The 13,056-nt window shown below is 52.9% G+C and overlaps 1 protein-coding gene across 2 annotated transcripts in view; it reads left to right on the top strand.

Moving 5' to 3' along the window:
• GTF2B (general transcription factor IIB) overlaps nucleotides 1-13,056 on the top strand; it is a 36,361-nt gene that overhangs the window by 16,456 nt on the left and 6,849 nt on the right. For both annotated transcript variants that reach the window (XM_032946754.2, XM_076061127.1), the window contains 4 exons: nucleotides 1,004-1,150; nucleotides 1,764-1,893; nucleotides 3,792-3,943; nucleotides 5,009-5,138. In XM_032946754.2, coding sequence (XP_032802645.1) covers nucleotides 1,004-1,150; nucleotides 1,764-1,893; nucleotides 3,792-3,943; nucleotides 5,009-5,138 — 559 coding nt within the window. The remainder of the gene's footprint in view (nucleotides 1-1,003; nucleotides 1,151-1,763; nucleotides 1,894-3,791; nucleotides 3,944-5,008; nucleotides 5,139-13,056) is intronic.

Here is a 13,056-nt window from a genome sequence, read left to right as displayed (position 1 = left end):
TAGTAGTGATGTGTACACTTCTGTGAACTCTTCACACCCGTGCTAGTAGTAGTGATGTGTACACTTCTGTGAGCTCTTCACGCCCGTGCTAGTAGTAGTGATGCGTACACTTCTGTGAGCTCTTCACGGCGTGCTGGTAGTAGTGATGTGTACACTTCTGTGAGCTCTTCACGCCCGTGCTAGTAGTAGTGATGTGTACACTTCTGTGAGCTCTTCACAGCCGTGCTAGTAGTAGTGATGTGTACACTTCTGTGAGCTCTTCACGGCCGTGCTAGTAGTAGTGATGTGTACACTTCTGTGAGCTCTTCACGGCCGTGCGAGTAGTAGTGATGTGTACACTTCTGTGAGCTCTTCACGGCCGTGCTAGTAGTAGTGATGTGTACACTTCTGTGAGCTCTTCACACCCGTGCTCGTAGTAGTGATGTGTACACTTCTGTGAGCTCTTCACGGCCGTGCTAGTAGTAGTGATGTGTACACTTCTGTGAGCTCTTCACGGCCGTGCTAGTAGTAGTGATGTGTACACTTCTGTGAGCTCTTCACGGCCGTGCTAGTAGTAGTGATGTGTACACTTCTATGAGCTCTTCACGGCCGTGTGAATAGTAGTGATGTGTACACTTCTGTGAGCTCTTCACGGTGTGCTAGTAGTAGTGATGTGTACACTTCTGTGAGCTCTTCACACCCGTGCTAGTAGTAGTGATGTATACACTTCTGTGAGCTCTTCACGGCCGTGCTAGTAGTAGTGATGTGTACACTTCTGTGAGCTCTTCACGGCCGTGTGAATAGTAGTGATGTGTACACTTCTGTGAGCTCTTCACGCCCGTGCTAGTAGTAGTGATGTGTACCCTTCTGCCTTTTTGCATCGTTGCTGTACATTATTTGTTTTGCTTTTGTCAATTTGGTGACCCGGCTTCACGCTCGCTGATGACGAGACTTCACCTGTTTAAACGAAATCCACCTCGACTCCTCTCGCCCACACCGACGTTTTTCCGTGTTGCCCTCCTAGGGCACGGGGGCGGCGAGTTTCGACGAGTTCGGCAACGCCAAGTACCAGAACCGCCGCAGTCTCAGCTCCTCCGACAGGGCCATGCTCACGGCCTTTCGTGAGATCAACACAATGTCCGACCGCATCAACCTGCCCAGGAACATCGTGGTGAGCATTCGCGCTTGCACACACACACACACACGTGTGATCCTGTGCCACGTGTGTGTGCGCGCACTCACCCCAACAGTCTTTTAAGGCTAACGGGGGATATTTATCTTTTTTTGCTTGTCTGCGTGTATGCGCTTGCCTCAGAGTCTCTTAAGGCTATACGGGGGGATCTTTGTTGGTTTTTTTTGGTGCGGGGTAGTGGACGTGTAGTGGCTATCGCACTACAATATGATGCGGGCAGCCCGAGTTCTATTAACAGCCGTGGATAAAATCAATGGTCATTATTTGAACCAGTGCTGGCCTTCCCCTGGGTCAACCCAGCCTAAAATTAGTCACTGGTACTAGGTCTAAAAAATCAGCATTGGGGAGATGGAGGCTGCCAGACGTGGTTCTGGTCACCCACCCCATCGTGTACCTTTCCGGCCATCATAGATGCTTGCAAACAGCGCTTGCCCTAACAGGCTGTACGGAGGGATCTTTGTCTGTGTATGCGCATGTGTGTACGCGTGTATTCAAACGCGTGTGTAATGCGCACGCTTCAACGCTGAACGTTGCTCCTTGCTCTGAGTGCTGCACGCTGCTCACGGCATGCGGTATGCGTGCCCCCCACCAGGACCGCACAAACAACTTGTTCAAGCAAGTGTATGAGCAGAAGTCCCTCAAGGGCCGCAGCAACGACGCCATCGCCTCGGCCTGCCTCTACATCGCCTGCCGGCAAGAGGGCGTCCCGAGGACCTTCAAGGGTAAATCACCCTCACGCGCACGCGCACGCCAACAAAGACGGAGATCCTTTTAGCCTAAACAGACTTGGGGCAAGTGCTGTTAGCGAGCACCTTTGAAGGCTGGCATGGCACACGAGGGGGTGGGTGGCCAGCACCCACACGCCTGACACGCGCATGCACACACACACACGCGCACGCGCCAAGACCCCGCTCGTGTCCAAACCGTACAGACCCTTGCCCTGCTGGTTCCGCCCTGAGGCCTCTTTCCCCCCCCCCCCACTGCCTTGCACAGCCCTAGCCGTGTCATAGCTGTAATCGAGCCACAGGTGCTGACGTGCGTGCGTCCTGCAATGGGCCTGGCAAGCCTCGTGAGATCTAACCGATGGCACGAGACGCCGGGTTGGGTTTCCCTCCTCCACCTAAGCCGCTCTAACACTCTCTGTGAATGAGAGTGGTTGAGTGCCTGCTGGAAATTATAATTGTTCAATGCCCCATATCAGAATGAGAATATTTCTTTAGACTGGAGGAATCCGATGGGCTGTAAAGGTCCTTTTCACAGGCGTCCAGTTGGGGCGAGTCGGAACGTTACAACAACAAACAATACAAAAACACGATATTGGTCACCTCTGCGGCTTGTGTTAACCGCAGAAATACTCCGCGCCATCTACTTCAGTAGTGGATGTTGAAGATCCCCCTGACGCCCTTCGCAAGAGCAGGCCACTCTGCTTCAAATTTGAAAAATTGCACTGCAAATGACTCCCGTTGGAGTTATGCCTAGTAACCACAGCGTTCCACTCCTGGCGAATACTTGGCAGGACCCTCCTGCGAAGAGATTGTCTCGAGACTCAGCGAGGCTTCGGCTGGCTTAACAAACGGAATCGTAATTATGATTTGGGCCGCACGGCAGCAATCGAGGCCTCTTGTCACAACCCGTAGTCAACTTAGCATTGAGTGGCCGCAGTGCCGGATTATCCTAGGAGCAAAGGTAGCATATGTAGCTACTACTACTACTACACGTGTAGTAGTAGTAGCTACTACACGAGTAGTAGTAGCTGCTACTACACGAGTAGTAGTAGCTGCTACTACACGAGTAGTAGTAGCTGCTACTACACGAGTAGTAGTAGTAGTAGCAGCTGCTACTACACGTGTAGTAGTAGTAGCTGCTACTACACGTGTAGTAGTAGCTGCTACTACACGTGTAGTAGTAGTAGTAGCTGCTACTACACGTGTAGTAGTAGTAGTAGCTGCTACTGCACGTGTAGTAGTAGTAGTAGCTGCTACTGCACGTGTAGTAGTAGTAGTAGCTGCTACTGCACGTGTAGTAGTAGTAGTAGCTGCTACTGCACGTGTAGTAGTAGTAGTAGTAGCTGCTACTGCACGTGTAGTAGTAGTAGCTGCTACTGCACGTGTAGTAGTAGTAGTAGCTGCTACTGCACGTGTAGTAGTAGTAGTAGCTGCTACTGCACGTGTAGTAGTAGCTACAGGCCCCGCACTTTCAAGGGGCCCGCAGTAAATGCTTTCAAGCTATCAATTCCGGTTCAGTGATTCTGCACTTGCTCTATTACTAAAGTACTATACCGCCTTCAACTTTTATGAACGACTGGGTGTTCAAGGTTAGCGGTGTGTCGTATTATCTGGCTGTATAGCAAATAAAAAAATTACTTTACCATGCAAGTAAAACATTTGTGTTTTTTGTAATTTAGGACCCCTTTATAACATGCTACAGGCCCCGGACTCGCTGAATCCGGCACTGAATGGCTGGGCTCTGCTTCCCCGCCGCCGCCGCTGCTGCCCCCATAGTCAGGGGTCTCCCCTCCCCCTCGTGCAGCGTCCACAATCGGGACCGTTTCTTCGCGGTCTCGGTGCTGCTGCTGCTGCTGCTGATCGCCGCTGCGTGTCACCGCCGTCGCGCATTGCAGAGATCTGCGCCGTGTCGCGCATCTCCAAGAAGGAGATCGGCCGCTGCTTCAAGCTCATCCTGAAGGCGCTGGAGACCAGCGTGGACCTCATCACCACCGGGGACTTCATGTCCAGGTTCTGCTCCAACCTCGGTCTCCCCAAGGCTGTGCAGGTTTGTCCTCGTGTGTGTGTGTGTGTGTCAGTTGAGGTTGGGGAGCGGTAGTGTAGCTGTTAGTGCTACGCTGCACTACAAACCTGGCAACACGAGTTTGATTCCCGCTCACGGCCAACACCAGTGACGATTATCTGAACCGGTCTTGGGCGTCCCCGAGTTTCACTCAAATGAGTACCTGGTACGGTGTGTAAACATCGCCATGGGGGAGACAAAGGCGGATGGGCGTGGTGCCGGCCACCCACCCCCTCGTGTACCGTTCCGGCCTTCATAGGTGCTTCATAGGTGCTCGCTAACAGCACTTGCCCCTACAGTCTGTTAAGGCTATACAGGGGATCTTTGTCTTGTACCGTGTGTACAAAATGTGTGTATACCGTGTGCGTGCACCGTGCGTGTACCATGCGTGTGTGTACAATGTGCGTGTGTGTACCGTGTGTGTACCTTGCATGTACCTTGCGTGTACCGTGTGTGTGTGTGTGTACCTTGCGTGTACCGTGTGTGTGTACCTTGCATGTACCTTGCGTGTACCTTGCGTGTACTGTGTGTGTGTACCTTGCGTGTACCGTGTGTGTGTGTGTGTACCTTGCGTGTACCTTGCGTGTACCGTGTGTGTACCTTGCGTGTACCTTGCGTGTACCGTGTGTGTGTGTGTACGCGTGTACCTTGCGTGTACCGTGTGTGTACCGTGTGTGTACCGTGTGTGTGTGTGTACCTTGCGTGTACCGTGTGTGTGTGTGTACGCGTGTACCTTGCGTGTACCTTGCGTGTACCATGTGTGTGTGTGCGTGTACCTTGCGTGTACCATGTGTGTGTGTGCGTGTACCTTGCGTGTACCGTGTGTGTGTGTGCGTGTACCTTGCGTGTACCGTGCGTGTACCTTGCGTGTACTGTGTGTGTACCTTGCGTGTACCTTGCGTGTACCGTGTGTGTGTGTGTACGCGTGTACCTTGCGTGTACCTTGCGTGTACCGTGTGTGTGTACCTTGCGTGTACCTTGCGTGTACCGTGTGTGTGTACGCGTGTACCTTGCGTGTACCTTGCGTGTACCGTGTGTGCGTGCGTCCAGGCTGCGGCCACGCACATCGCGCGCCGCGCCGTGGAGCTGGACCTGGTTCCCGGGCGGAGCCCGATCTCCGTGGCCGCCGCCGCCATCTACATGGCCTCGCAGGCGTCTGCCGACAAACGCACGCAAAAAGGTAGCACGCCGCCACCCTCTCTCTACCATCCCCCCCCATCCCACCCACCCATCACGCTGCACGCTCCTCCGTTCCCACGATCCGTCTCGTTCTGGCCACGCACGTGCCGGTCTCGCCGCGCAGCCTCCCGCGGGCAGTCGGTCACCCCCAGGCGCGATGTTTCGCCGCTCCCCCCCCCCCTGCTCCGCGATCGTTGGTTCACAACGTCCCGTTCCAAGGTCACGAACACGTACAGAAATTGACTTTGTGGATTTGAAAGTCAATGATTGTTGTTTATCAGTCTAGGCCAGGGGTCGGCAAACTCGCAGCTCCAGAGCCGCGCTCGGCTTGTTGAGGGCTGCTTCGTGACGTTGTTTATTAAAGGGGCTCACCATCTCGCTGCTTCGTGACGTTGTTTATTAAGGGGCTCACCATGTCGCTGCTTCGTGACGTTGTTTATTTAAGGGGCTCAACATCTCGCTGCTTCGTGACGTTGTTTATTAAAGGGGCTCACCATGTCGCTGCTTCGTGACGTTGTTTATTAAGGGGCTCACCATCTAGCTGCTTTGTGACGTTGTTTATTAAGGGGCTCACCATCTCGCTGCTTCGTGACGTTGTTTATTAAGGGGCTCACCATCTCGCTGGTTCGTGACGTTTATTAAGGGGTTCACCATCTCGCTGCTTTGTGACGTTGTTTATTAAGGGGCTCACCATCTCGCTGCTTCGTGATGTTGTTTATTAAAGGCGCTCACCATCTCGCTGCTTCGTGACGTTGTTTATTAAGGGGCTCACCATCTCGCTGCTTCGTGACGTTGTTTATTAAGGGGCTCACCATCTCGCATTTAAATGCGTTGCGGCTCTTAAAACGTTGATTTTTTTTCACCGACCCCTGACCATGGAAGTCCAGCTAACCATGGCAGTCCAGTTTACCATGGGAGTCCAGTTTATCATGGCAGTCCATTTTACCATAGCAGTCCATTTTACCATAGCAGTCCATTTTACCATGGGAGTCCAGTTGACCATGGGCAGGAGTCAGCAACCTGCAGCCTTGGAGTAGCATGCAGCTCTTTAAGGGACTGCTTTGTGACATTATTTATTAAGAGCTCGCCATCCGATATTTACATGGTGTTACGGCTCTCGAAAGTTTTCTTTTTTTTACACCGAATTCAACAAAAATGGCTCCCCTCGTTATTTTTGGTTGCCGACTCCCCTAGTCTAGATGCTGCGGAGAAGTTGCAGGGTGGTGATGGAAACCTCTTACCCGCGGAAAGTAGCGTGGTGACGTGGCGCCACCGGTGGAACGTTCATCGCTTGTTTCGCGGTTCGAATCCAGCAGCCGCCCTGGTTATTCCTGCAAAACACACGCCGTCTCTTTTTTGGGTCTTCCGGGTAAAGCCGCGTAGGTAGGTTCAAAGAAAATAACAAACGAAAAAAAAACGCACGACGTTCGGATCGCTGAAAAAAGCCTGATGACGACCGCTTGCGTTTGCGATCGAAACGTCGTACGTTTTTTTTCGTTTGTTTGCTATTTTCTTCGAACCTATCCACGCGACGTTACCGAATGACCCAAAGGGTATGAATTCCTGCACGCACGAAAGCTTTTAAGTCAGGATTTACACGTAGCCTCCTTCGCAGCGAACGTCAAGAGAACCCGCAACGCCATTCGCAAGAGCAGGCCATTACCTGCCAGCGTCACGGTCCACATTCGAGAAACGATACAGCAAATTGGTCAATTTGGATCACAAACGCGCAGCGGCGATCATCGCCCCCTGCTGGCGGACGGGCGTCCCAGGTCACTCTTGCAAATGAGACACATCCTGGTCTCTTGGCTTCTCACCTGGTTACGCAAATTTAACTTGAAAGAACAATCAATACGTAACAATAATAAAACTAAACTATTTTTTTTATTTTGCCAGGTAAGGCCCACTGAGCTACGTAGCTCTTTTTCGGAAGCGACCTGGCCACAAATTATAGCTCAACAATGCGGCTTATCGCGTGGAGAATGTGTATTGCAGCCAAATACTCTACACGCGTGATGCTGATTCTAAATGTGTAGGGGAAAACCAGAGGACCCGGAGAAAAATCCACTCGACAACGGGGGGGGGGGGGAGAGACATACGTGCAAACTCCAAATATACAGGTGTCAGAGTCGGCTATCGAACCAACAACCTCATGTATACCAGGCGAGGGAGTCAACATCTCTCCACCGTGGCGCCCACGCTGTATCCATCGGGGTTTATTTGTCATACTTCACCTCTCCCCCCTCAGTGCTGGGTTACGGGCATGTGCCGTCAACGCCGCCACCGCCGCCGCCGCACCTGAGGGTGGAGATCCCAGAGAAAACCCATGGGGTGTTAGAGGAGATACCCCCACTGTGCCCTGAAGCTCCACAAAGCCGGGGTGGCTGCCCTTGATAGGTTACCCCCCCCCCCTCCCATGAGCGACTCCCGTATGTTCAGTCAGAAACCGCTGTCGAGCCCGGTTGGTGTCGATCTGCCTTCGTGTGAACGGGCCAACCGCAGCAGGGCAGCTGCTATCGCAGGAACCAGTTGAGGAGCGCCCACTGTGGTAGCCACTCACCTACTGTGGTAGTCACCCACTGTGGTAGTCACTCACCTACTGTGGTAGCCACTCGCCTACTGTGGTTTCACCCACTGTGGTAGTCATTCACCCACTGTGGTAGTCACCCACTGTGGTAGTCACTCACCCACTGTGGTAGTCACTCACCCACTGTGGTAGTCACCCACTGTGGTAGTCATTCACCCACTGTGGTAGTCACCCACTGTGGTAGTCACCCACCCACTGTAGTAGTCACCCACTGTGGTAGTCACGCACCTTCTGTGGTAGTCACCCACTGTGGTAGTCACCCACTGTGGTAGTCATTCACCCACTGTGGTAGTCACCCACTGTGGTAGTCACCCACTGTGGTAGTCACTCACCCACTGTGGTAGTCATTCACCTACTGTAGTAGTCACCCACTGTGGTAGTCATTCACCCACTGTGGTAGTCACCCACTGTGGTAGTCATTCACCTACTGTGGTAGTCACCCATTGTGGTAGTCACCCACCCACTGTAGTAGTCACCCACTGTGGTAGTCACTCACCTACTGTGGTAGTCACCCACTGTGGTAGTCACCCACTGTGGTAGTCATTCACCTACTGTGGTAGTCACCCACAGTGGTGGTCACCCACTGTGGTAGTCACTCACCCACTGTGGTAGTCACCCACTGTGGTAGTCACCCACTGTGGTAGTCATTCACCTACTGTGGTAGTCACCCACTGTGGTAGTCACCCACCCACTGTAGTAGTCACCCACTGTGGTAGTCACTCACCTACTGTGGTAGTCACCCACTGTGGTAGTCACCCACTGTGGTAGTCATTCACCCGCTGTGGTAGTCACCCACTGTGGTAGCCACTCACCTACTGTGGTAGTCACTCACCCACTGTGGTAGTCACCCACTATGGTAGTCATTCACCCACTGTGGTAGTCATCCACTGTGGTAGTCACTCATCCACTGTGGTAGTCATTCACCTACTGTGGTAGTCATTCACCCACTGTGGTAGTCACTCACCCACTGTGGTAGTCACCCACCCTCTGTAGTAGTCACTCACCCACTGTAGTAGTCATTCACCCACTGTGGTAGTCATTCACCTACTGTGGTAGTCACCCACTGTGGTAGCCACTCACCCACTGTAGTAGTCGTTCACCCTCTGTAGTAGTCACTCACCTACTGTGGTAGTCACCCACTGTGGTAGTCACTCACCTACTGTGGTAGTCACCCACTGTGGTAGTCACTCACCTACTGTGGTAGTCACCCACTGTGGTAGTCACTCACCCTCTGTAGTAGTCATTCACCCACTGTGGTAGGCATTGACCCACTGTGGTAGCCACTCACCCTCTGTAGTAGTCACCCACTGTGGTAGTCATTCACCTACTGTGATAGTCACTCACCCACTGTGGTAGTCACTCACCCACTTTGGTAGTCACTCACCCTCTGTAGTAGTCGTTCACCCACTGTGGTAGTCATCCACTGTGGTAGTCACTCACCCACTGTGTTAGTCATTCACCTACTGTGATAGTCATTCACCTACTGTGGTAGTCACTCACCCACTGTGGTAGTCACTCACCCTCTGTAGTAGTCACCCACTGTGGTAGTCCCTCACCCACTGTAGTAGTCATTAACCCACTGTGGTAGTCACTCACCCACTGTGGTAGTCACTCACCCACTGTGGTAGTCACTCACCCACTGTGGTAGTCACTCACCCACTGTAGTAGTCATTCACCTACTGTGGTAGTCACTCACCCACTGTGGTAGTCACTCACCCACTGTGGTAGTCACTCACCCTCTATAGTAGTCATTCACCTACTGTGGTAGTCACTCACCCACTGTGGTAGTCATTCACCTACTGTGATAGTCATTCACCTACTGTGGTAGTCATTCACCCACTGTGGTAGTCACTCACCCACTGTGGTAGTCACTCACCCACTGTGTTAGTCACTCACCCACTGTGGTAGTCATTAACCCACTGTGGTAGTCACTCACCCACTGTAGTAGTCATTCACCCACTGTGGTAGTCACTCACCCACTGTGGTAGTCACTCACCCACTGTGTTAGTCACTCACCCACTGTAGTAATCATTAACCCACTGTGGTAGTCACTCACCCACTGTGGTAGTCACTCACCCACTATGGTAGTCGTTCACCCACTGTAGTAGTCACTCACCCGCTGTGGTAGTCATTCACCTCTGTAGTAGTCACTCACCCACTGTGGTAGTCACTCACCCACTGTGGTAGTCACTCACCCACTGTGGTAGTCACTCACCCACTGTGGTAGTCACTCACCCACTGTGGTAGTCATTAACCCACTGTGGTAGTCACTCACCCACTGTAGTAGTCACTCACCCACTGTAGTAGTCACTCACCCACTGTAATAGCCACTCACCCACTGTAATAGCCACTCACCCTCTATAGTAGTCACTCACCCACTGTAGTAGTCACTCACCCACTGTAATAGCCACTCACCTCTGTAGTAGTCACTCACCCACTGTGGTAGTCACTCACCCACTGTAATAGCCACTCACCCTCTATAGTAGTCATTCACCCACTGTGGTAGTCGCTCACCCACTGTGTTAGTCAATCTGTGGCGGTAGCGAAGGCAGCTCCGCTGGGACAAGACGGCGCCTGACAGCTTCCGGTGTCTCTGAAGGATGGCGTTAGGGGGCGGCGGGGTGCCCGGCAACCGTTACCCCAGAGCCGAGAGGCGTCGTGTAGCCACATGCCAATTCACCGGTGAAAACCGACTCTTGGGCTTCCAATGGGTGCGTCGGACAGCGTTCGTGCGAGCTTCGCTTTCATGTATATGAGTGTATAAACAGTTTTTTTATTTTACCAGATAAGGTAAATATAGCTCTTTTTCAGAAGTGATCTGGCCACAATTGATAGCTCAACGAAGTAGTTTGCCTCATGGAAATGTATAGCAGCCAAATACTCCATGAACGCATGGCGATTCTAAATGTGGAGGTAAAAAGCGGAGGAGCCGGAGAAAAATCCATGCTACCGCGGGGAGAGAGACACGCAAACTCCAAATATACAGCAGGTGTTGGGATTGCAATTGAACCCGCGACCTCTTGCATGCAATGCGAGGTATTAAACATCTCGCCACCTTGGTGCTGCTTCGTCAACACGTCCGAGAGGATCCACGCGGCAACATTTGAGAATGGATGGATGTCGATTCTTAAATTTAAGGGCAGCCCTGAATCGTAACGATTTGAGGGCATCGATTAATTACTTGGTGATGCTGCTTGCCAAGCGGGCAGCAGTGCGTGGAATATAAGCAATGTCAAAATGCGACACGCTCGTCAACAACGCTGCGCTTACGTGCTCTTAAGAAGGGCCATTGCCTGAAACGTCACTCACCGTACACATTTCCTGTAAGTAGCCACGGCATTTTTAACTAATGCGTTGAGTCCGTCTGAGAGGTTGCATGGTGAGGTTGCGGGGGGGGAGGGGGGGTGGCTTCCCGAGAGATGCGTGGGCATTGCCCTCACCCCCACCGCCCTGTCAGTCCAGAGGGGCGCCAGCGATGGCCCCAACGTTCGTCAAGACGATTAGCATGGGGGGGGAGGGTGGTGGCACAGAGTTCAGACAGGGCGGTGAGCCGGAGCCACTGACATGATGCTGTGATTTAATCTGGGTTCCGAGTTGATGGCCTCGGTTTTGTCACCGGTGACTGCGGGCACGACCGTAGCTCGTAAAATGTTAGTCTGTAGCCCGTAAAATGTTAGTCTGTAGCTCGTAAAATGTTAGCCTGTAGCCCGTAAAATTTTCGTCGTGCACTCAATCTGGCTGAATTTCCAGCCGCGGGCACGCATTTCGCTCACGGTGGCAGAGCACGAGGCGGGGGGAACTGCCGCCCCTTACGCAGTGGGCCAGAGGTCACTTTATGTTGGGGCTAACCTTGGAGCGAAGACGGTCGCCGCATCGTGCGCTTTCAGACGCGCTTCTGCGGCTGTCTGGAACGCTCTCTTCCGATATTAGGGAGCCGCTGGAGCTGTGCATTTTTAAAATCTGAATTGAAAACTTGTTTCCTCCGAACTGCTCTTCGTGTTTAGTTGGTTGTCCTTCCCTCCCCCACGCCTCGGATTAGCACGGTTGGCTACATACATACATTTATCTTTCTTGGTGGGTGCCTCTGTGATATCCACTGCCACTGGCCTTTCTCGAACATAGAAGGCTGCACTGCTCTGCGAGAGATGGGATTGCTCGCTTTGCCTCCTGACGCGACCGGTCACGGGCCCAATCGGTAATCTTTAAATAGTAAAAGACAATTCGGGCATGAAGCTAAAACTGCGAGCGTGAACCCGATTTGGTAATTTATTGACTCGCCTTTGCCGATGTTGCGGCAATGCTGCCCCGACTGAAACTTGCTCGCCTTCTCCTCGCATGGATCCCGAGACGGAGCCCGCAGGCAGCCGTTGCCCCGGAGGCGCTCGTCCCCCGTACCACCGCACGGACGGCACCGCCGCCGCCGCCGCCGCCGCCGGTGGCACCGCCGGCGACGCCGCCGGTGGCACCGCCAGCGACGCGGGTTGCGGCTGCCCCGCGTCGCCGGCACGGTCCATCGGTTTTGCGCCGGCGGCTCCGTTTCACCTTGGGAGAGAGGCGATTGTTAATCAGCGAGGGGGGTGCGGCTATTTTAGGCGACGTCCGTCACGTGGTTGGTGGGGGGTGGGAGGAAGCGGTGAAGCCGGGAGTGTCTCGCGACGCATCGTCACGCGGGGGGCGAGCAAGCGGAGCGCCCAGGGAGGGAGGGCGGTGGGGGGGGGGCTATGGGCGCACTCGCACCTTCTCACCAAGAAGCTGCTTGGCAATGGTCTTGTGGCCCATTGCAGCCTTGTGTAGGCCTACGATCTTGTCCCTGACACCCTTGGAGAGCTCTGTGGTCTTGGCCCATGGTGGAGAGTTTGGAATCTGATTGATTGCTTCTGCGGACAGGTGTCTTTTATACAGGTAACGAGCTGAGATTAGGAGCACTCCCTTTAAGAGTGTGCTCCTAATCTCAGCTCGTTACCTGTATAAAAGACACCTGGGAGCCAGAAATCTTTCTGATTGAGAGGGGGTCAAATACTTATTTCCCTCATTAAAATGCAAATCAATTTATAACATTTTTGACATGCGTTTTTCTGGATTTTTTTGTTGTTACTCTTGTCTCTCACTGTTCAAATAAACCTAGCATTAAAATTCTAGACTGATCATTTATTTGTCAGTGGGCAAACGTACACAAAATCAGCAGGGGATCAAATACTTTTTTTCCCTCACTGTAGGTCCTCACAGCACTTGCCCCAACAGTTTGTTAAGCTATACGGGGGGGGGGGATCTTTGTCATTGTTGTGTGCGTGTGTGTTACCGTCGACCGTATTGTGCGCGGCACATTTAGCCA

Source organism: Petromyzon marinus, chromosome 5 (assembly GCF_048934315.1).
Source record: "Petromyzon marinus isolate PM22_M1 ecotype Great Lakes invasive population chromosome 5, UKy_Petmar_22M1.pri1.0, whole genome shotgun sequence".
In the NCBI taxonomy this organism is placed as follows: domain Eukaryota; kingdom Metazoa; phylum Chordata; class Hyperoartia; order Petromyzontiformes; family Petromyzontidae; genus Petromyzon; species Petromyzon marinus.
This window is presented reverse-complemented; position numbering and strand designations above follow the sequence as displayed.